Genomic DNA, 22,875 nt, shown 5'->3' with positions numbered 1-22,875 from the left:
GGTAATCAAACACTCTCTTTACTTTCTCTTGGGTAAACTGAAGAATTGGAGCTTCTTAAATCTATTATGAGGAGAGATTTTTTTTCATGTCTCCCTCCCCCTAAAACTTTTATGATTCCATAAATGTCTTCTGAAGGGTAAATATCAGAAGTGCATACTGTCTTCCAGTGAGAGTCTCCCCAAAGCCGTATACACAATACTGTTTCCTTATTCCTTCCTGATATTCCACCTCTTCTTCATCTAAGTCCTCTGATAGCCTGTTTATTTATATTGTACTAGGAGCTGATATTCAGCCTGTTACTGCCCCAAATTCTGACCGCCTTCATATCTGAAAGCAGTACTTATTTCCTGGGTGTACTCCCAGAAATTTTACTCAAATACCATGGAAAGGGAGCCATTTATTCCACATCTAATGAGCCAGTACTGTGACTTTCCTTTCCCCAGTATATGAACTAGAATATGAAATTCACAAAACAGAGCAGCTCTGTCCCCTTCGGTGCTCATGATATTTTAAAATCATGAGATTTTAAAATCACACAATGCAGTGTGGTAGTTGAGTGAGCACACTGGATATTTAAAAATAAAAACCTACCGGTGGGAAGTCTGTCCTGGGAAGACGCAGTGGTTCCCTCTGTTCTGTTTATGGTCACTATTCAAACACAATGCTACTCAGGAATGTGAAAAATCCCTATCAGGAAACCATCTAGCTCACTATTTTGGGATATTTCTTCATTCCAGTGTCTTCAATACTCTGGCCTTGATTTCTGCAAGCTGACTGGGAACATGGCTGTAATTTTACATGTCACTGCTGATAAGGTAAGAAAAGTAAATTTTTTCTTTAATCAAGGGAGTGAACAGGGAGCTATTTTCTCTGTCTATCTTGGAAGATTCAGTCCTTTATGGAAACCCAAACTGCTTTACCAAGTGCTCTCTCTAGTTGTTCTTAATTTCATGTTGTATACATGTTTGCTGGGCTTTATTTCTGCCTTTTGTACGAGTATTTTGAGGAAGTTGTTGATAATAGCTGAAAATGATGGAAGCTGCATTCAATGAGTAATGGAAGAAAAAAATGAGGAAATCCTAATTGAATCCAAAGTCCTCTTAAAGTTAAAATCTCCAAAACATCTCCATCACCAGGTAAAATTCGGTAAGACTTGTTATCAGAGCTTCATTGGGTAAGATATGTTTTTAAATGACTGAATCAATCACTGAAATAAATTACTGTACATGATTAGAAGACACAAAAGGCTTTACCCATATTTGTGGTAACATTGTGGTCTTGCAACTCTATTAAAGCCTGTTCATTTTATTGGGAGGGGCCTTCAAATTTGTATTAACATATTTTGTGTATATATTTCCATTTTCTTTAAATACATAAAACTCTCCCCTCCCGATAGGTATCTACATAAAAAAAATGGGCACAGGAGAGTGGATAGCATAACAGCTCTATTTTTGTGTTTAAATAAAAGTGAACAAATGATTTTCCTGGCAATAGGAATGTTATTTTATGCTTTTAGAATCTTTTTCATTTTCTATCCTCTGTTTTTCTCAAGGACAACTTAGAGGAGCTTAGAATAATGGTGAAAGCAGAAAAAGTGATGCTACTATAATATTTACATACTTTATCTCCTGTATCAGAGAAATGGGATGTAATCTTTGAGATTTGCTTGTATGTTGGAATTCTAAATACTTTGCAAGATAAGATTCTCAAAATTCAGTACATTAAGCCATTTCAGATAAGTAATAAAATTGAGATGATTAAATATTATGTAATTTTGTTGGCTTCTTTAAATAGGTAAATATTTGTCAGTAAAACTCTCTCCTTTTCCAGCATCTGGAGAATTATGCTGTGACTCAAATGACTTGATTCTACCACCCACAGAATGTTTTTGCTTAGAGTTCACAGAGAGACTGAGATGATAAAAACATATTCTAGTAATGAATGTATTAAAGGAACATTTTTTATTGCAAGGATGCTGAAAGTTAAATCGAGAATATCTACTTTAAGAAGTACTTCTTAAAGAAGATTATTTCCTCCCTTGTTTTCGATAAAGCTCTATTAAAGAAAGGGATTTATTCATCCTATTTAGCACTACTGTTGTGGAATAAACATTCTTTGCCCCGTTTTCCTCCTATTTTGATCACTTACTGTGAATATTCATTCTATTTATTTTTAGTTGTAATATTGAAATAAACTTCACTATTAGTTTGTCAACACTTCATTCCTTTAGGATGTTCTCTGGTGAGAAATGGTGTCTTGAGTGATTTGAAACCAGTTAATTCTGTAAGGGTTTTTTCTTCCTAAAAAGAGCAGCTAGCTTTTTTTTTCCTTAAACTGATGTGGATGAAATTCATACGGTTGTGCTCTGTACTTTGTGTTTTGGGGCAAAATAGTATTACTGGCATTCATAGAATATCGTATATGAAAAATCAGAAAGGAGAAAACTCTGAGTTGAGGAAGTTAGCCCACAGGAGGACTGTTAACTCCACATATATGACGTGCAGGTCTTCTCCTTCCCCATGGTAATTGATATTGGGGGCTGCATAAGCTGAAACAGTTTTCATTTCTGTATTTTGTGGGAACTTGTGGCTGTAAATGGCTTCCCTCAGCAGGTACAATCACTGATATCCTGGATTTGCCCTTTTGGAGATCAAGATGTATTTAGTGGCTAAACAGATATGGTAAATTGGAAATATATGGGGTCACTGAATAGGTCACTAATGTTAACAATCTTTTAAGCTGAGGTCACTGTTTTTCTGCTTAGAGATGTTTTAAATATCATCCTTCCCTGCTGAGCTTAAAAATTCTAGGTCCATTAGAAAGTAAGCACCATGTAAAATGCCCATGTGCTGATACTTCCACCAGGACTTGGTCATTCTAGAACATCCCACCTATCTTTAAATTAATACACCCACAAATATATTAGGGCTACCAAGATGATGAGGGGACTGGAGCATCTCTCCTATGAAGAAAAGCTGAGAGAGCTGGGCCTGTTCAGCCTGGAGAAGAGAAGACTAAGAGGTGATCTGATCAGTGTGTAAAAGTATCTGAAGGGAGGGTGTCAAGAGGATGGGGCCAGACTCTTCTCCGTGGTGCCCAGCGACAGGACAAGAGGCAACGGGCAGAAACTGAACCACAGGAAGCTCCACCTAAACCTGAGGAAAAACTTCTTTCCTGTGAGAGTGACTGAGCCCTGGCACAGGTTGCCCAGAGAGGTTGTGGAGTCTCCTTTGCTGGAGATATTCAAAACCCGTCTGGATGTGATCCTGGGCAATATGCTCTAGAGGTCCCTGCTTGAGCAGGGGGGTTGGACTAGATGATCTCCAGAGGTCCCTTCCAACCTCAACCATTCTGTGATTCTGTGATCCCTGGTACAGGTAGGATGTGTATTTTACATTTAGAATGTATTCACAGCGATTACTGCCAGGTGAGATAGAGTCTGATTAACACTGGTCACCTTTGCTAGCTGTAATTTTAATTGGAAACCCCACAATAAATACAGAAACTTTGTAGTTGTACAACTCACAAATCTTCTGATAAAATTTCATATATATGAAAGAAATGTAGATGAGGATTAAAAGTCTGTTGACAAAAAGTGGTGATTGTTTCCCATTAAGACTTTAGACCATTATCTTATTTACCTTTATCATAACCTGGCAGAACTGAATGGCCAATTATTGATAAATGTTACCAAGAAAAAAATTGTAGAGAAATTCCTCTCAGGTATTTTTCTTAAAACTTTTTTTTTTAATACAACAAATTTTTTCTATAAATATTTTTATGTTGATAGCTGTGTGATTATTTGGTACACAAATCATTTGTACACACTAATTTGAAGTTTCAGTCACTCCTTGTTAGCATTTCATTATAACAACTTTTGAAGTAACTAACTAAACTAAACATTCTAGAAAGAGCTTTAACATTTTCACTTAACAAAAGGATCGCATTTTTGCTTTTCTTTCTACTTAATACATATAACTATTGTTATTTTGAATGTTTACAGGCTATTCTTTTTATAAACCCATAATCGAATTCACTTATTTCAAACAAAATCCTTAGGCCTAAATTTTCACATTTCTCCCCCTTATTTTTTATAAAATCTCAAAAAAACCCTTTAAAATACACACTCACACACACACATACACACATACATACACAAAACATGATAAATAACATTTTCAGATACCTCTCTTTTGTTTCTTTTTGCAGAAGTTACATACAACTGTCAAGGATTTACAGGGAAATAAAAAGGGTATTTGTCTTAACTTTGATTTCTTTATTAGCCATAAATTTAGTAAAATATTTCTCTGTGTAACAACCGCCTAAACTCAGGTCATAATCCGAAGTATATGTGTATCATATCTAGAATATATGTTTAGTAACACTAAAATTGAAGTATCATGTTGAAGAAGTAAGTAAGTTTATCATTCAAATCTCCTTGCAAAGCGAGGAATGGCTTTTGATGGTCAGGGAGCAGATCCAATATTTTCTTCTTGAATTTTTGACCAAATAGGCTAAAGGATAAATAAATCTACTATTCCATAAATTGATGACATACTGTCTTTCCCTTCCAAAAGCAATTTATCAGTGATAAATTTAAGCTAGCAACTTGAGCATAAAATTCTTGAGGAGGAAGATAGCTTCTATAGGCCTTTATATGCCTATTTGCAGAATTAGTTGAATATTTTGTCTAATACAGTCAACAACCATAAACTATCTCTGCAATTAGTGGTGAGACTTCTTTTTCATCTTTTCAGTACTTACTTCATGTATACTTTAAAAAATATGACATAAATTATGGTTTTCACATTCAGATAACCTGTCACTTTCATGCAAGCAGGTTATGCAAGCATGATATTTCTAGAAGCTTTGCAAAGGTATATCTGCACTGAATTCAAGATGATGATGGAGTGAGTGAAATCGTTCTTTCCCGTTGCAGCAAAAAATGTACACTTGGTGGTAGTCACACTGTCCTCTTTCACTCCATTTACCACATTGTATTTCAAAATGCCAGTAAAACCTAAATACAAATTGAAAAAAACGAGAGGATCATATGGTACAAGATTGCGTATGAGGTATAGAAATGTGTTCTTTAGCTTACTATATGCGTGCACCTTACATGACCTCTGCCTTGAGACTTAAATTGAGTCTCTTCTGCATTGCAATATCCTGCTTAATCCTTACACTTTTGCCAAAAGATGCGTATGGTTTAATATTCAAGTGGAGTTCAGATATGTAGATTAGATTACAGATATGAAACAGTGAAGCTCTGCTCCAAAGTTTTCTGACAAAAAAAAAAGTTTTTAGCTTGGATGTAGATAAAGTCCTTGAGCAGATACATAGAGGAATATGAGAATTTGGCCACAGGACCTTCAGGGATGTCACAAAGCTCTTGGGCTGTTTCACTGGGCACTCAGGGCAGGTCTGTTCTCCCCTAGAAACAAGGGCTACTTTTGGACAGGTTTACAACAGTAATCTTAAACAACCTAACAGAGCGCCCAGACCTACTAGAAAGAGGACCGTTCAAATTCTAACAATAGCATGGAATCTTTCTTCTCCTTTAGTTTCTTATTCATATATTTTATTCTTCTATGGTCTAACTAGATATTTGAGGAACATTAGCCCATTCTGTACCTGCTAATTGTTTTACTTCTCCCTGTTTATTGTTTGCAATTTGTTTTTGTGTGTTATCAGTGACCCCAGCTGGTCTTCTAGCTGTTTATCTGGAATTCTTCAATGACAAGAGTCATGAAACACCAGTAAATCTAACCTGAAATCCAGACAAAGAGACTGTGCACCTGCATAGACTATGTGTGTCTAAATACCGCCTATGGCTAGATTGACTATGCAACATTTAGCATATGCATACATTTAATCACACACAATCTGCTCACATCTAGTAATGTACAAGCAGGAATACCATGTGTGAAAAAATCTATTCCAATAGTTCAGACTAATAAGGGCTTTTTTTTCTTTTCACTCTCATGTTTTTGGAAGAGCTTTGCTTAGTGTTTTTGCAGTTAAAAATAAGTATATCATGTAGGAAAAGCCTCAACAGGCTGCTTCTGTAGTGCTAGTCCTTCCTTGGAGAAAAGAGAAACCAGATTTGCAAGAGGATCTGCGCAGCCTGTGTGCCAGGATACCAGTGTTCACTTAAATTATTACAGGTATCTGTGGTTTTTAAGAAGGTCTCCAAAGGCACTCTAAGAATTCTGAGTTTTATCAGATATATATTTTGTAAATATTTATTATGATAGGATTTAGACATGTTTTAGCTTGAAAATAAGCAGCAGGAAGCCATTTTAGCTAGGGAGTAGAATGTGCTAATTAAAGAAACACAGAAAGAATATGAGCTAATACCTACTCTTGAGCTGAGAGGAGCCCACTTACCACATACGCACAGAACAGCACCGGGAGCCAATTAAGATGTGCACGAAGAAAAGAAAACAGGAGATGGCATTTTAGGGATAAACATCTCAGAGCTGCTGTTCTCTATAAGTAAATCTAAGTTTCAGGCCCCCAAGCTAGCTTCATTGTTCCATTTTGAAACGTAGCAAGAAAGGAGTTGTTGCTGTTAACTGAATCATGCCCATGTCTCCCACAGCTTTCCTAAGGATCCAAGAAGAGAAACGGAACTTCTGCACCAAGTCCTTTTTCAGAGATGACAAATTCTTTTTTCTTTCTATAATTTTATTTCTCAGCCCAAAATCAGCACATCGCATGGAGGTCAGCAAATCGTAGAACAGTTTGGGTGAGAGAGGACCTCAGAAAGGCCTGCCACTGCTGCAAATAGCTATATTAAAATGTAAGAATTTCAAGTTCCTTTGCAGTAATCATGAAGAACAGCATGAATAGGCTTAAGAATGACCTCCCGCGTATTCAGCAATCTTTGTGTACAAAACTCCTATTGGAATTCACAGATAACACAGAAAAAATCCTTTTATATTTCCTCTATTTATTCTAAAAGAACTGATATCAGACTTGATATTCTGACTCTGCACAGAAACTTATCTTCAGAGATCTGAGGCTGAAAGTGACTCCCGCAGTCACGCATTTCTGTGCTCGCTTTTACTTCAGCCCCGTCTCTGTTCTAGGGAACGAACAGAGGCGTGCTGTCTTTATGAAGAAGTCACCCCAAGACTTTATCAAATAATGAAAATGCGTTAGCCAATTATCTGCTGCTTGCCAGGTTAGGTAAATGGTCTTTCAAAGGTGGCCTGGAGGCAGCTGGCCACCTGCCATACTGTGTTACATATACCCATGAGGGCATATGCTCGTATAGTTTCACCAGGGAAAAAAATCACACATAAGGATCAGATAGCCCGCTGGATCCTGTACACACACATATACCTTTATCTTCTGGTTCCCACAGCCTCTTTGTTGTGATTTATCTGCTGTGGAAAGGGTTTATTTTTAAGAATAACTGTTTTGTATTTGCTGCTGAGGAAACTGGAAAGAAATACTTACAGCGAAGAAAATGGCCCACTTCTTTTCCCTCCTTTCTGCAAATGAATTTCTGTCATTCGCGCTCCTAACACTTTTTGAAATCCTAACATTAAGACCCTGAGCTTTATAAAAAAAAGAAAGGTAGTGACATGATTATATTAATGATAGTTTTGCCTACAGAAAAAAAAGTATCAAAGGCAGAAGACACTGAAACATCTTGGTAAAGGATTCATGGGGGGACGGGTAACGGAAATAATCTCTAGAACTGAGAGGCATTCTCCTAAAATCTGTGAGTTTGGGCATAAGAATGAAGCATCGGAGTTACTTGCAAAATATGCATTTTATAATTAAAGCCAACTACTGTCTGAAGATTGGAGGGAGGCGGAATACAACACCTAACTTTCACAGAAGAGTTAAAGGTAATGCTGGGAATTACAAAGCTGTACTGAAGCCCAAAGCAGTACAGGAAAAGCTAGCTACCACTAAATTAACCAGTGAGGAATTTAATATAGCCAGATCATTACCCATATCTGATTTTTCTGTATCAAAATTGTAAATCAACAGAATTCCATAGACATTCGGTATAGCTTAAAGAATACAGTCCTTTCTTTTCTAATAGCTATAAAGAGTATCTTAAAGGATCTGGGGTAGTTGCCTCATGGAAAACCCTTTTTTCCCTAAACTTGGACTTGCAGTTTGCTGAACAAGTACAGAAGGCTGTAGCAGAAAGGTATCAATCTATAGAAGAAGAGAGGTCCTGAGAGCTTTCTTCTCCTCAGGAGGACAGATCTTTTTATTCAGTTAAACCAGCAGAATTTAGTGCCCTGAGGAAAACTGACAGAATTCAGTAAAGAAATAAGAATTTTATACTGATGTTAATAAAATGGCAGTTACGCCATTTCATGTATGCAAAGTTCACATGGACGTGTGTTATGTTGAATCAAACTAGAAATTGCTTGCTAGGACAAAAAAAAAAAGTTCTTCCCATGTAATACCACTCAGTTATAAGTCAGTGGACTTAATAGAAGGAAAGGAAGGGAGGGTTTTTTTTCCTTTGAAGCAGAATATACTTTTAGAAGGATGACAACTGCATTTGACTAACCAGTGATCTCGCATGATATGATAATTCCTGTGAACTGCCCTGACTGTGGGAAGTTCAGACATGTCAGTTTTTGCCAGTCTTTATAACATTTGAGGACTGCAGTTTGTAAACCAGAGCTTTACGAGAGCTCTGCAAAGCTTACAAGTTTATTGGGGTGGGGGGTCAGCACATCTTTGTACTGGAGGTTTCAAATTTATTGAATGCACTTCAGAAACTGGTATGTTTTTCTGGACCCAAAGAGATAAGCATGTACCTCATAATTCGGTTATTTTCTATTCTAGATACAAAAAATCAAAACCAAAGAAAAAACTATCACATAATAAAAATGGCCATATTGGGTTTGAGCAAAGTGTAGACCCAGCAGGCTATTCTTTCTCTGACAATGGCCCAAAGCAGATACCTACAAAAAAGGCAGAAAAAGGGCAAGCCTATAGGCATATTCTCTCATCTTTTAGGTACTGGTGTTTCAAGGCACTCCTGAGCCAGAAGCTGGCTCCATGTATTTAGTAATCCTCAGCTGATTTCTTTTCCATTAACTTGTCTAGTCTCTCCTTACATCCATGTAAATCTGCACAAAACATCCACAGGAAAAAAATCAAAATATCTATTCTTTCTTATTCTATATGATATTCTATGCTGATTATTAGCCAAGCCATGCCCACCGCACACCAAGAAGACAATGACATCTTTCTATGAAAAGTATTAAGAAAATGAAATGTTACAACTATGCCAGAGGTGTATTTTCCTTTAATCCTCGTCAGAGCTTTCTTGCTTGAAACTTGGCCTTTCTATTCTTACAGCCTTCTGTCAGATGTGTGTGTGCACAGCAGTGAACGCATCAACACAATCTCTTCCTGTACTTCATTGACTGATATTCCTAAAAGACAGTTAGCTTCTGTAAAGAAAACTAAAATACACAAGAAAAGCTGACAAGGTGAGCATGCCAAGAAAAGAAAAAAAATCTATGCCCCAATAAAATCTCAAATATTATCATAATGCATATTCCAAGTCAAGTCCAAGATATTCCATCCTTTTGCTGAACGTATAAGCTTGCGTGATTCATTAGGCTCCCGTTCATTATGAAAATAGACCAGCAAATTACATCTTCTGTAAATGGAATCATTATAGCTATAATTTACAAAGCATATTAAGCCCTTTGATCTTTGTCAGAGGACATACCATGTGCTTTTAGACACATTGCTTGGAAATCGTAATTTAAAAACTATAAGCCTTACATTCACAGCTTTAGTGCCTATGTTAGACTGTACTTTTCTACAAAAAATAACGTTTATGTTTTGTCTGTTGTGTAATGTGGCTCACCTTTCAACTGAATAGAAAAAATATGATAATGCAAAATAATAAGATATGAATGCAGACTGTCATCAATGAACACCTTTCAACTTTTGCATTACTGAGGCCCATGATCTATATAACCTAGCTACAGCATACTGAATTTTTTCAGCTCTTGTAATACTGCCATGATATTCCTCATAGTTTGAGTTCTGATATATGTACGCATTTTTCACAAAGTTATGTAATATTTCTAATAAATATTAATCTATCATCCAAATGCTCTTTGGGAATTAATAATTTTCTTTGACTTTTTTTATCAAGCGCAGGAAAACGAGGATAAAAAGAGGGTTAGTAACTTTTAGGAATCTGTAAGGTAATCTTCTTTCACAGTTAAGAATCAGAACAGATGTTGCATCTTATCCATGGATTACAGAGAGGAACACAGTCATAAAAGTATACACTTGAAAATGAACCTGATTTTGTGTATATTTCTTTTTAAGGAAGATGGCACTTATTATTGAAAGGTCTAGCATAATGTCAAAATCCTGCCTAAGCTGGATACCAGTCATCTAGAAGAAAAGCATCATATGGGCAAAAAAGAAGTGGTACATAATATTTAGAACGTCTACTCTTATTCTATTCCATGTAAAAGCCACACTAATGTAAAAATATTTGCATTTTGGAACCTTGCCAACATTTATTCAAGCTTTAAAAATGTGGAATTGAGCATAAGAACAGAATTTGCCTATAGATCTGTCTGGTTTCACTGATTTATGTAATGAAAAGTTATGATCTCAAAAATCATTTAATTTTCCCTTTTTTTTGGAACTGGCCTTTTCTAAAGAAAAACAACTTGTAGTCATTTTATTTAATAGAGAAGGCCACTATGGACCAATGTTTTTATTAAAAATGGGCAGATTAAATTACACTAGCTGAAAAAGTAAAAATAATAAATAAAATAAAACTGATTTTCCATTATGAACAGCCCCATGGATGATTTGTTGGGAGCTGCCACCCAAAAGGAGCAATGGCTCTGTCCAGCCTTTGAGCACCGTTACTGCAAAGCCCAGGCATTTCCACTTACCCATTCAGTTGCTATGATATTTGTAATTCAGAGTCATAAGCTTCAAGAATTTTTTCACAAAAGGTTTCATAAAGTGAACAGCTAAAATAAAATGCTGTTATTTGCCCAAAATAGCATAGCCTGCAGATTTCAAGATCAACCACTACTGCTTATAATTAATACGATATCACTGATTACTACTTACAAACCTTTTTATGGGAGTCTAAGCCTCCTATATTATGCATAGCTGAGCATATGGAATCTTAGATCATTTTTTCTACCTTCTGTCCCTTAAAATTTTCAGAGGAAAGCAAGCTAGTTGTACTTGATTATTTTGTAGATTTAGCCGGTCTGTTTTCTTGGCCATGAGTCCAAAACCTTTTCTAAGAGGACTTATCTAGCAGCTGTGTTGATAATTCTATTTTGAGTGCAACTTCAAGAGCAAGATGATTTCTTCACACCTGTGTCTCTAGAGCTTACTTTTTGGAGGGAATTGGACTTTGCATTAATTTTGCAGGAAATGCTACATAGTACAAAGCAAAAAAAAATGCTTCTCTTTCTGAGATAGAGTGATAAGGAAGATCAATTTGTGATGTGCAGAGGAAGTCTGGCTATACACACTCTGGACACAACATGAAAAAACAGCTACTATGGACCATTTCATGCTGTCATGTATGCCTTCACTGAACTGATGTTTCGGAAGTTTTATTGAGATAAATTCATAATTCAATTTCATTCAAATAATGTTATCCCATCACCATACAATTAATGACTTCTGGGCTTTTAAAGAACCATATTTACTTGGGCCAGACATAGTAGACCTTGAATAAGTACATTTTCTTGATGTAATTTATTCAATTTGTACATAGAGTATGTAGAGTAGAGAATGGAGAGTAAAAGGAACACATTCAGGGGCGATTGGGAGTAACTTAGATTATGAGTAACTTGGTCCTCAAAATCAAGGATGTGTTTTGTACTCTAAAAAATACACGGGAAACGGTTGTGGGGCTGGATATTCCCTTAACATGAAGTCAGGATCCTGAGAGCCCATACACACAGAGCTACAGCTTCTGAAGTGCTTCCAGGCCTGGGAGGGCAGACAGAGTCCAACTGCACAGAAGTGATCCTCCTCCTGTAGAAATCAACTAAAACATCGGAGACACATCACCAACAATAATTCTAATGGACGTCTAAGAATCTCACTGATTAGAGCCTCATCTTGGGAAACCTTTTCACCAGAAACCCATTATGTGACAGCTGCAAATCTAAGGAGCACATTAGCCTTAATAGTGAATCCGGACATCAGCTTCTTTTTTTGTGAAGTTGAGTTGTAGAACATTTTGACATCTGCCAAAGCCTTGTTGTCAAGTCAGGTGAAAGATGCTTTTGTCTCTCCAATCCCCATAATACCCCTGACTTCAAGGAGAGTTTTCTGGTAACACCTGAAAATAAATCAGAGTATCTTTCAATGTAACAACACTTACCCTGTTTGTAAAGTGAAATTGCTCACAAAATCTGAAAAAAAAGAGCAGCACTTCCTTGTACAAGCTCAATTTCACTCTAACATACTACACATTATAATGCTTAAAATTCATAATCATGTGGTTTTCTGCTATGTCCTTGAATCCCTCAGAGCTCAGGATGGTGGTAGCTTGGCAAATGACGGAGCAATTCAATATTTATTTTTGTCCTTATTGTTTGGAGATTCCATAGATCTCTTACTGCATACCATAAAACTGTCTCAGCCATGTGGGGCATAGTGTTCTAGTGGTTGGAGGAATTAATGCTGGCTGCTGCTGCTCTACTCTGCATTGACGTTTTTACTATGATGTGGTGTGAATGATTACTTTCAATCCATTTGTTATGGAAGTATATGAAGGCAAAGGTTAAAAATCATTTGTCGTACACATTTTTGGCACAATTGTAGGAAAAAGCTTGCAAAAAAAAATCAATCAGTAGAACTTGATATGAATGAACACCTCCCATTTGGAAAAATTTGGGAGGAAAAAAAAAAAAAAAGAAAACCTGTACTTGTAGTAAACTTGGCCTAGTAGATGCATTGCAAAATCTTCATTCTCAGCAATCACGTACATCACTGCACAGAATGTGTTTAGTGGAGGGGGCTCTCCAAGAGGATAAATGACAGATTTTCAGTCTGGCTGTCAAGCAAGGAAAAATATTAAAATTAAGTTGATTTTTTAAGTGTTATTATTTCTTTCCACAGAAATGTAAAAGAAGCAAAAACATTCCTCAGTGATTAAAATGTTCTATCTAACTAAAATGAAATGTTTCATGTTGGTGCTTATATAAGGCAAATGAATTGAATGAGTTGCTTCACAAAAATGATGGAGGAAAAGCCAGCCATTTACCCAGCACCTCAGAGGTCTCACCCAATATGCTGCAACTCAGAATCACTTCCATCTCTGCCTGAAGACAATTTACCCTGTGAGACTTTAATCACCATGTCAAGGAGGAGGGAGGAGGGCATTAGTTTGCATTTTGTATACAGTAAATTGTTTCTAATTCAGCAACTGGTGGTCACTCATTCCATCTTCTGAAATACCAAGTTAAAGAGGTATTTTCACTGGTTGTGAAACACACAAGTTATATGTTTTTTTATGAGGTAGAACAGCTGCAATAGGATGGGTTTAGAGTGACCGCCTCAAATAGCCTACTAGTGTAGAAAATGAAAAATGAGAGATTTTAGTACATGCCCACCACTTGCCTGACAGAAGGTGGCATGTTTCTAAGGAAGGACTACAGCCACTGGCTTAGAGAGCATTCTGATTTGGGCTTTCTTTGGGGTTCTTCCACTTTGTACAAAAATTAATTTAATATGCCTTGAGAACACACAACGATTCTCCTATGTGATGAGGATGGGAAACGCATTGAAGTGGTAGAAATACCTTTATCTTACAACTTTAAGTGTAAGAATAAATTAGAGCCACTGGGAGAATAAGGTATTCCTTTAACATGTAGCACTACGATCCAACCAGCTGTCTAGGCCATTTAGGTCAAAGGCAAGGTTGAAGGACAGGAAATGAAATTGGGTTTCCCATAGCTGCTTTCACATACTATGTAAAAGTGAAATCATGCTATCATCACCTTATGTAAAAATATTGTCATTTTTTGAGTCACAACAGGTATGAATTCAACTGGAATTTGTAAAAAATGGGGAGGGTGAATGAGCCCAATCTTTTCTAGCCAATCTACACTTTTCTAGAAAATAAATAAAACTTACTTAGATTTACTCTTGAGTTAACCACAGAATCCCTTGCTATTTTTCTGCACTTCAAACAATTTTGCTCTGATTTTTCATTTGCATCTTTGAGCTCGTGTCAGATACTTTCCTGTGGGTTGAAGAAATGTTGAAGAAGCTTGGATTGCGGGGGAGTCTGTCACGTTTGATACGTGGCAAGCTAACTCTACTTTGACCACAATGTAGAGGAAAGTTTGAGTAATCCAGAAGAAATGAGGTATGTGCAACATTTGTAACACCCTCTCAGTCCTATCTTGGGGTGCACTGTACACGTCTTGATCTGTCAAAACTGTGCCACGTAGTAAAAATATGGATCTTGCCTAACTTTAGATTTAGTGTCTAAAAACATGGTGTCACGAACACTTACTAACAGTGAACAATTTGTAGTGGGCTGGTAGCACAAAGAGTTTTCTGTTTGTGGGTTGTTCCGTCCTCTCCACCATGGGATAAGGCTCAGTGACATCCTTTGACACTGTTACAATGCATATCCATACCAAAAAAAAAAAAATCTTAAGAGCTAGCAAGACTTCTGATATAATGAAACCTTGGAAACTAGCAAGTCAGCGGAGCTTTAAAGGACTTGTGAGGAGGGAAATCTCTCTTTCCGCTCTCCACCACCCCTTTGCTTTACTTCTCACTCTGACCTCCTGCCCCCTAGGGACATCTCACCTGAGTGGAGCTTGTAGGGAAAGGTGCTGTGATCCTTTCTTTCTGTTTGGGTTGTAGGACTCTCTTCTAACAAAATCCACTGCTTGCCTACTCGTTCCTGGGCTCTGTTGGCCCAGCACATGCACTACCTTTGCTGGGAAGAGGGAGGAAAAGGGAAGCACCTGCAATTTCTGCTTCCCTGCTGGGTGCATAGCCATCCAAAGAGCATCACCACTCATTTGCTAGGGAAAAGCGAGGGAAGAGTGAGAGAAGACAATGTGGAAGAGGGAAAATGGTAACAGAGGCTAGGGAAACACGCAATGTCTGGTGGGGCCAGGCTGCGTACCGTGGCCCAGAGCCAAGAATAATATTGCGGTTGCTGGGACACTGCAGCAGTATTGGCACCTATTAATTTTGGTCTAATTTGAATGCATCTTGAATTATGATACTAGCATGGTATTGCTATATGGCTCCTCACTGCTAAGTTGGCCTCTGAGCTGATGGTCTTTTATCTCTTCTTTTGGCCCTCTTCACTTTATCCTGGGACTGCCATCTCTGTCTGTATACTTTGGACAAAAATACTACACTTCTCTACAATAATCATAGCAAGCACTGCAATAAATTCTTTTGAATTGTAACTTTGGCTTTTACTATCAAATACTTAAGCACAGAGCATTTTTCTTTCTCCCTTAGCAGAGATTGAATTCACCTTGCAGAAATTTTCTTCACTTCCCCATTCAGTTCTTTGCAGCTGCTCATTTGCTGGAGAGAATTTATGGTTTTGTCCCCTGTTCTCCTCTCGCAGGGTGGCACAAATTACTTGGGTCAAGGACTGCCTGCCTTGCTTCCTCCCCATTCTCCTCAGTCTGCTACCCTGGCACAGAAGCATCCTTCCCCTCTGTCGTTCAGAGGATGGGCTTTTCCTCATCCTAGCTCTCTGGCTCGGGCATTCTGTGTACAACAAATAATTATTAATGACAAAACAACTCCCCCAAAACAACAACAACAAAACTGTTTATGGGGCCACTCCGAACCTGACATTACCGAGAGCCGCAGCATCGAAGCATATCTTTTTTGACTTCTCGTTAGCGAGCAATTCGTAATTTGGGGGCTAGGAGCCACTGGATCCGAGGTCAGGAGGAAGTTTTGGGAGGCGCGGGTGCTTTTCCTTCCTTCCGCCAGCAAACAGCAATCCACGCCAGGATTTGCTTTCTGCTCCCGTATTTCGGCGATGCAATGTGTAGCACGTTTGTGTGTGTGTGTGTGTGTGTGTGTGTGTGTGTGTGTGCGTCCGTATGTATGTGTATATGTATGTGAGTGTGTGTGTCTCCCTCGCTGTGTCTGTCTCCCGGATTTTTCCCTGCCTGGATCAGGAGGCTGCTCCAGCGCTGTGCGGAGCAGAGGTTTTCCCCCGGATCACCGTAAATACAGGCACACGCATCCAGTGCACCACACGCATGCATATGCACACGCACACAGACACACACACACACACACACACACACACACACACAGAGGCACAGAGGCGCGCACGGAGCCGCTGTCCAGTCCATCCCCACGCCGGCTGCCTTCCCACCACCACCTCCATCCACCGCGCGCAGCCGGCTGGAGCAGCTCCGCGGCGCATCGCGCTGCCGCCGCCTCGCCGCTCCGCTCGCAGCAACGCGCCCGCGCTTTCAATCTGCACAACCTACAGCCAGATTTTTTCTTTTTCCCTTTTTATCCCCCCCCCTTTTATTTTATTTTTTTTTCTTTTTTTAAGGGCGGGGGGCGAGTTCCGTTTCGCCTCAGGGAAAAGAGCCGGGGGAGCCGAGGCTGCCGCCCTCCCGCCCGCGCATGTGTGCGTGTGCGCGCACCGCTGCCCGCGGCCTCGCAAAAGTTTGCTTGGGCGGTCGGGGGGCTCCCGGGCCGCCGTGCCCGCAGCCGGGGGGCGCCGCGGCGGCGCGCCGGGCCATGCCGCCGGCGCGGGGGGCTGCGCGCTGCGCCCTGGCCGGGCGGCTGCTGCTGCTGCCGCCGCTGCTGCTGCTGCTGCTGCTTGCGCCGCCGCCGCCCGCGGCCGCGGCCACCGACGCCAAGGCGCGGAGCTGCGGCGAGGTGCGGCAGGCGTACAGCGCCAAGGGGTTCAGCCTGGCCAGCGTGCCCTACCAGGAGATCGCAGGTGAGTGAGGGGCGGCGGGGGGACGGACAGAGGGACGGACGGAGGCGGGGGGGTGGTGAGGATCCGCCGCAGGGTTGCGCGGACTCTCCGCCGGCTCCCGCATGCGGCGGCGCGCAGAGGCTCTGCCGGCCCGGGGTTGCGTGTGTGTAAATAAAGGAATAAATAAGCAAGAAACTGAGGGATTTGGAACGGGGTGGGGGGGGGATGCCAAAAAAAGGGGGGGAGGGGAGCGAGCCTGGGCCGCGGTGATATTCGCCGTCAGAAACTTCTTGAGAGTTGCAGCCGGGTTGCGAGGGGCGGAAAGCGGTTCCGCAATGGCTCTTGCCGCCGCTCGCCGGTGTGTGCAGGTTTTGGGGGGGGGGGGGGGGGGGAAGGAGGAGAAGGATAACTTTGCCCTTTGCCGGCAAAGGGACAGGGGAGGGCGGAGTGGGGCCGGCGCGGAGCGGGCGCGGCTGCGTGGGGCAGCCCGTGTCCGCGGGGCCGCCGGAGCCGGGCAGAGGCAGAGGGGGCTGCCGGGGAGCGGCCCCCTGGCCGCCCCGCTCCGCCCCGCGGAGGGCAGGCAGGCTCTCCCTTAGCCGTGCCTTCTGCTGAAACAGGCTTACAACAGGTTTATCTCCCAGGCTGCTTGAGAAGGCGCTTTCTTTCTTTTTCTTTCCTTTTATTTTATTTTCCAGCTTTTCCCTCCAGCCTTATCCGCCGTGTGTCTTTGGGACTGCATGAATAAGAACGTGTCCAAGGCAGATAATCCTTTAGCAATCAGAGAGCAGGACCAAAAAAAAAAAAAAAAAAAAAAAAAAAAGAGAAGTGGTGAAGTGGTTCGGGAAAAAGCATGAGCTGGGGCTGCTCAAATTGGACTGCTCGAGCCCTCAAGAAAGATCTCTGCTTTGCTGCTGCTGCTGTGCCTTTAGAGTTGCCTGTTTGTACAGTGAATTAGGTGCCCCTCTGCTTGCTTGCTTCCTTTTTAAAGTTGGAAGCAGGAGCTTTATCATTCTTGGGTGAAATAAAGCCACAGTTACTTACTGTGCAGTACTTGGCACTTTACATGAGGAATGACAAATGTGGAAAATCTCCGGGCAGCAAAGATGCAGTTCACAAAAATACCAGGAAGGTTGTTCCACGTTTCCCGGTGCATAATAGACTGAATTCTCTGCATGGCCACATTGCTTTCCTTGGACACATACATCTGACCCACTGACATGCTTTAGGACAAGGCAGGAGCGTAAAGGCCCAGTGCATGAAACTATTTCACAGGCGTCTTTATCCCTATGGCTCACTGATTCTTTGGTCTTTCTGTGCTCTTTTTTTTTTTTTTTTTTTGAATTTCTCTTCAACTTGCTCATCAGTTATATGAAGTCTCCGGTGAGCAACAGACCCCTTTAATATGCAATCATGCTTTCCCTTGTCTTACTGTTATTCTGTCTGCTTTGGAATAGAGTGACAGGTTATGCCCAGTCCTATTAAAAAATAAAGTCCAGTGAATTTCAAACTTGTAATAACTTTGGGTAAACACTTGTTGCTTTCAGCTCACAAAAGAGTTTTATTGTCGTCTTTCTTTTTTGAATATACAGTGCAAAGTTGCCATGCACTTTTTAAGGACTCCTCCTAGTTACTGGGAATTTGCAAGTTTCTGGTAACATGCATCAGTATAGAAAGAGTCATGGTAGTTATATTTAATATTTGTTAAATTCAGAATTATTCTTCAGCTTCCTTTTAAGATGGACTTCTTTTCTGGGTTTGAGAAGGAACGATTTATGCAGACATGAGTTTTTTTTTCTGAGCTTCTTATTAAGCGTTATTGGTTTTCTTTGTGGATTATCTGCCTTGTTGATGTATCAACTTTGAGCAGCTTGTGTGGATTTACAGGGTACTCAGTTGGAAAAGTGTGATGGTTTTAAGATGTGTTTTGCAGTATGCTCTTTTTCTGTGGTGCTGAGAGGTTCTATAATAAGTGTTTATGCAGCATGTGCTCTTGTTAATGGAAAGCTACCCATTTGCAACCAGGTACAATGTTGAAAGTGGTTAATTAAAGCAATCAACATAGAGGTTTCAGGTGAATTTTTTTCCGTTTCTTTCCTTTTTGACTATACTGATGTACTGATTTCAAAGAGCTTTATTAAGATTTGTATTTTTGAACAGATACTGTGTTTTCTAAAGATCTTGCATCAATGACTAGATAAAATGATGGAAAATAGTAATACACAGTATATATGCAGTGTGTATTATGTATTTTGATTTAACAGTAGCTGTACGTTCAGTGTCGTTTGTTTAAAAGCTACTTTTTCAGCTTGGACTGTTGAAACGTGATAAACTGAAGTGGTTGTATGTAGTACTAATGCAAAGAGTTGAATAATCTTTCTAAAACAGAGGGGTTACAGACCCAGAGGGACCCCTCTGTTGAAATGAGCTGCAAAGCCAGACTTGTTTGATAACTATTTTCTTGTTTTGATAAGATTATTTATATTAGTACTGTCTTTAAAAGTGTGGCTGGAGAAGATAAAAGTTACGAATCTGTGAAGTTGTCTGTTTTTGCACTGTAAGGCAAGGTTTTCATACCATATTTTGTGGCAAGTGAAGTGTGTTGAAGTTGGTAATAATAGGATTTTGATAGTCTACTTACGCTTTTACAGCAGTCCTAAATTGTTCAATGCCACTTGTGTAGGAGTTACTTGTAAACGGCCTTCTGCACTTACCATCCTGCCCATTAGGGAATCCTGATCACCCAGTTCGGGTGCTGTGACCTTCCTCTGAGTAGCACATACAAAGCTGGTTTTCCAACATAGGTTGCCAAAAGTAAAACCTCAGTAAAGTAACTTTGCCTGGGAATGCCTGGGGGGGGGTGAGGGGGTAGATGAAAAATTGAAGTGCATGTAATATATTGCTGTGGACTTTCTTCTGTGCAAAACCTGCATCAGTAACATGCAGACTAGGTAGCAGTAGCTTGTGGTGTACACTTGTACCGTGTACAAGGCTATCCTTGTAAAATCTGTCCTCTCCTCGAACTGCCCCGAGTGTCCTACGTTTGAAGAAGCTGCTGCTATACAGATGTATCAGTTTGCAAAGGTGTCCCTGCAGTAAAAATAAATAAACAAACAAATAATGTATAATTGAAAGGGTAGCTGAACTGTCAAAATCAGGCTACTGTGACCCAACGTTTATGAGCGCTCAGTGGAGCTCCTAGGACATTACAGGAAATGTTTTGCTGTAGAAGAATGTGTCACTTAAAGAAGTCAATACAGAAGTGAAAAGTCACAGTGAGCATTTCTTAGCGATACTTGTTTAATTCCAAGAGTGATCTCAACAACTTTAAGCATCTTAGTGAAAGCAATGAAAATGAAACATCAAAGTTAGAGCATGTCCTTGCCTCAAACTGTTCCGAATAAAAGTAAATGCCTGACTCATCAAAAATAATGGATGTATCTGAATTGTGCTTTTTCACTTTCAGTTAGATCTTTGGTTTTAGCAGAGATTTTCCTTTCTGTTCCCCTGTTTACCTAAGAAGTTAAGTATGTGATAGCAGCATTAAAATGTACAGTATTTACCAGAGGTGTTGAAAGGTGAAGGGTTGGTTTTGGAATAGATGCTGACTAACTGTGTATCTAAAGGAACACTAGAAGCGTTCTGGTGAAGTGTCCGACTGTAAAGCTGTGGTATTCTACATACTGGTGTCTAAAGTCTGTCAGCTTTGTTCTCCTGTGTGGATGAGGAATGAGGTGAGATTCAGGCAGCATAGAGACACTACAGTGAAAGTAACTTAAATGAAAGCAGAAGCAAACCCTGCATTTTGAAGGTTGGGAGTCACTTGAAATTGTGCTTTGATGAATGGGCTTCTACTGGCATGATGCAGAGATGTGGGCTGAAGAAAGCTAGCAAACGTAATACAGTTGCTTGTAGCTTTAAAGTGGTAATAATAATAATAATAATAATAAACATAAACTGAATAGTCACTCATGTAACTGAGCTATCAGCCCAAGTCCGATGATCCCAACATGCTGTTTGTGAATATTTTGCTTTCCTTTAAATAGCTCTAGGATAGATTGACAGCAGAACACTGGAAAATTCTCCTGGCCAAATCTGTATTAAAGCACTTTTAAATTAGTTGTCTTTCACCATTTTTCTATCGATGTTACTGAGAATTCTGTGAACAAAACATCTGTGGAAGAGAGGACAAATGGGGATTCACAGAGATCTTTAGTTGTCTCAGGAGTATGCAATAGGAATAACTTTACTGAAATCAATGATGTAATCGATGCAAATTGGTGAAATCTGAATTGAGCCATTAGAGATTAATTCATTCCTGAACTGAGTGATGAAAATGAAGATGGACATGGAATTTGATGTTAACTGTGCGCTTTTCTTGTCTTAGCCTAGCTGCAGGAGTATCCTTTACACTGTATACAGTTGCTTCCAATCTCTTATCAGTGATTTCAGTAGCTCTAGCATCAAGTGACTCCCTGGTCCCTCCCTTATGACCGCCGTTATTTTTTGATTGCGAATGCATGGTATGTGCTAGTAAACCTGTGCGTACATTTAGCTAGGAGAAAGTACAATTTTCGTTGCTGTCGCTTTTGTATGTACTTACTGGTATGGATGCGAGTGGTTCCACTGAAGTGAATATGGCTTCTGCCTCTAAACCTACAGGTACTGTTTGTAAGATCAGGACCTTTAAGGAGAAATAACATGTTTTTTAAAGCTTATAAATAATTGATTTTTGATTGAAACTTGTAAGTCTCAACATCTAGGGTTTCCCAACATGATTTTACAGTAGAGTATCGTGGAAAAAGAGATTTAAAATAGAAATAGCAATGCTTTAATAATTAGCGTAATTATGAATTTCAGCATATTGTCCTCTAGTCATTTTTTTTTCTTTCTGTCGACAGTTTTGATTTATAATCAAAGAGCCTAACTAAAGCTATAATATTTTCTACACTTCTAAGTGCTAATGTGTTAAACTGTTCTAATGCTCTGGTAGTACTTATTCCATCATATGGTACAGTGAAATACTCCTGAGATTAGATGTTGTTCATACACCAGAGAGGTCAAGCACTACATTAAAAGCTCAGGCCATTCTTTCTGTATTACTGCAATAAAGAATATATTCATTTCATTTATATTACCACTTGGCTCTCATAAAAGGTCAGTTTCAGCTGAATGTACAATCGCCTACAAATGGCAAATCTTATAACAAGTGATCAACAATAAAAGCTTTTCTGGGTAATTTGTCTTTGAAATTACCACCTGCCATTTCTTTTGAATGACTTGAAGATCTTGCAGTATCGCTGCAAGATCTCTGTCTTATTCCACACAATATATGTTAGAAAACTGCGCATACTAATCTTTCTTTCTGCTTAGTAAAGTAAAAATGTATAATTACATTAAAGTTTCTGGCTGAAATAACAAGCTTGGTGCTTAAAACTCCATTACAGTATCAAAGTATCAGCACGCACATTACTAGCAAATTGGAATTACATTTTCAATGAACTATGACTTTATGCTACCCTTCATACCTGGTTAATGGGTACTATCTCCCTGGGAAGGGAACCTTCCTTCTGTGGTTTTGACTATTCATATTACCAGGCATAATTATTTTAGCCGTTTAAATATATGTAAAAGAATTAACGCTTCTCTACAAATCCCTAAGAACAGCATATAAAGGTTGGTGTTTAAAAGCAGAGCAGTTATTATGCTAAACTGAGAGAATACATTGCAAGACGCAAAAGGAATTCAAAATGTATTGCAGATGGCAGGAAAACATACGCCTGGTAAAATTCTTAATGCACAGTCCTTCTATATGTAAAAGCAGCCCAATATCTACTGAAACTAAGGCTTGCTTTCTTCACTATTTATTGCTGCAGAGCTCCTGCGCACATTCAAAAAATAAGCTTCCTTAATTGAAGTTTTTTTAGCT

The 22,875-nt window shown here is 39.5% G+C and overlaps 1 protein-coding gene across 1 annotated transcript in view; it reads left to right on the top strand.

Annotated features, from left to right (window-relative positions):
- Positions 1–16,648: 16,648 nt before the first annotated feature.
- Positions 16,649–22,875, top strand: part of GPC6 (glypican 6) — a 773,736-nt gene continuing 767,509 nt past the window's right edge. The window contains exon 1 of the mRNA XM_068929039.1: positions 16,649–16,970. Coding sequence (XP_068785140.1) covers positions 16,649–16,970 — 322 coding nt within the window. The remainder of the gene's footprint in view (positions 16,971–22,875) is intronic.

This window comes from Struthio camelus, chromosome 1 (assembly GCF_040807025.1).
Source record: "Struthio camelus isolate bStrCam1 chromosome 1, bStrCam1.hap1, whole genome shotgun sequence".
NCBI classification, from domain to species: Eukaryota; Metazoa; Chordata; class Aves; order Struthioniformes; family Struthionidae; genus Struthio; species Struthio camelus.
The sequence above is the reverse complement of the archived record's forward strand: the minus strand, read 5'-3'. Positions and strand labels throughout refer to the sequence as shown.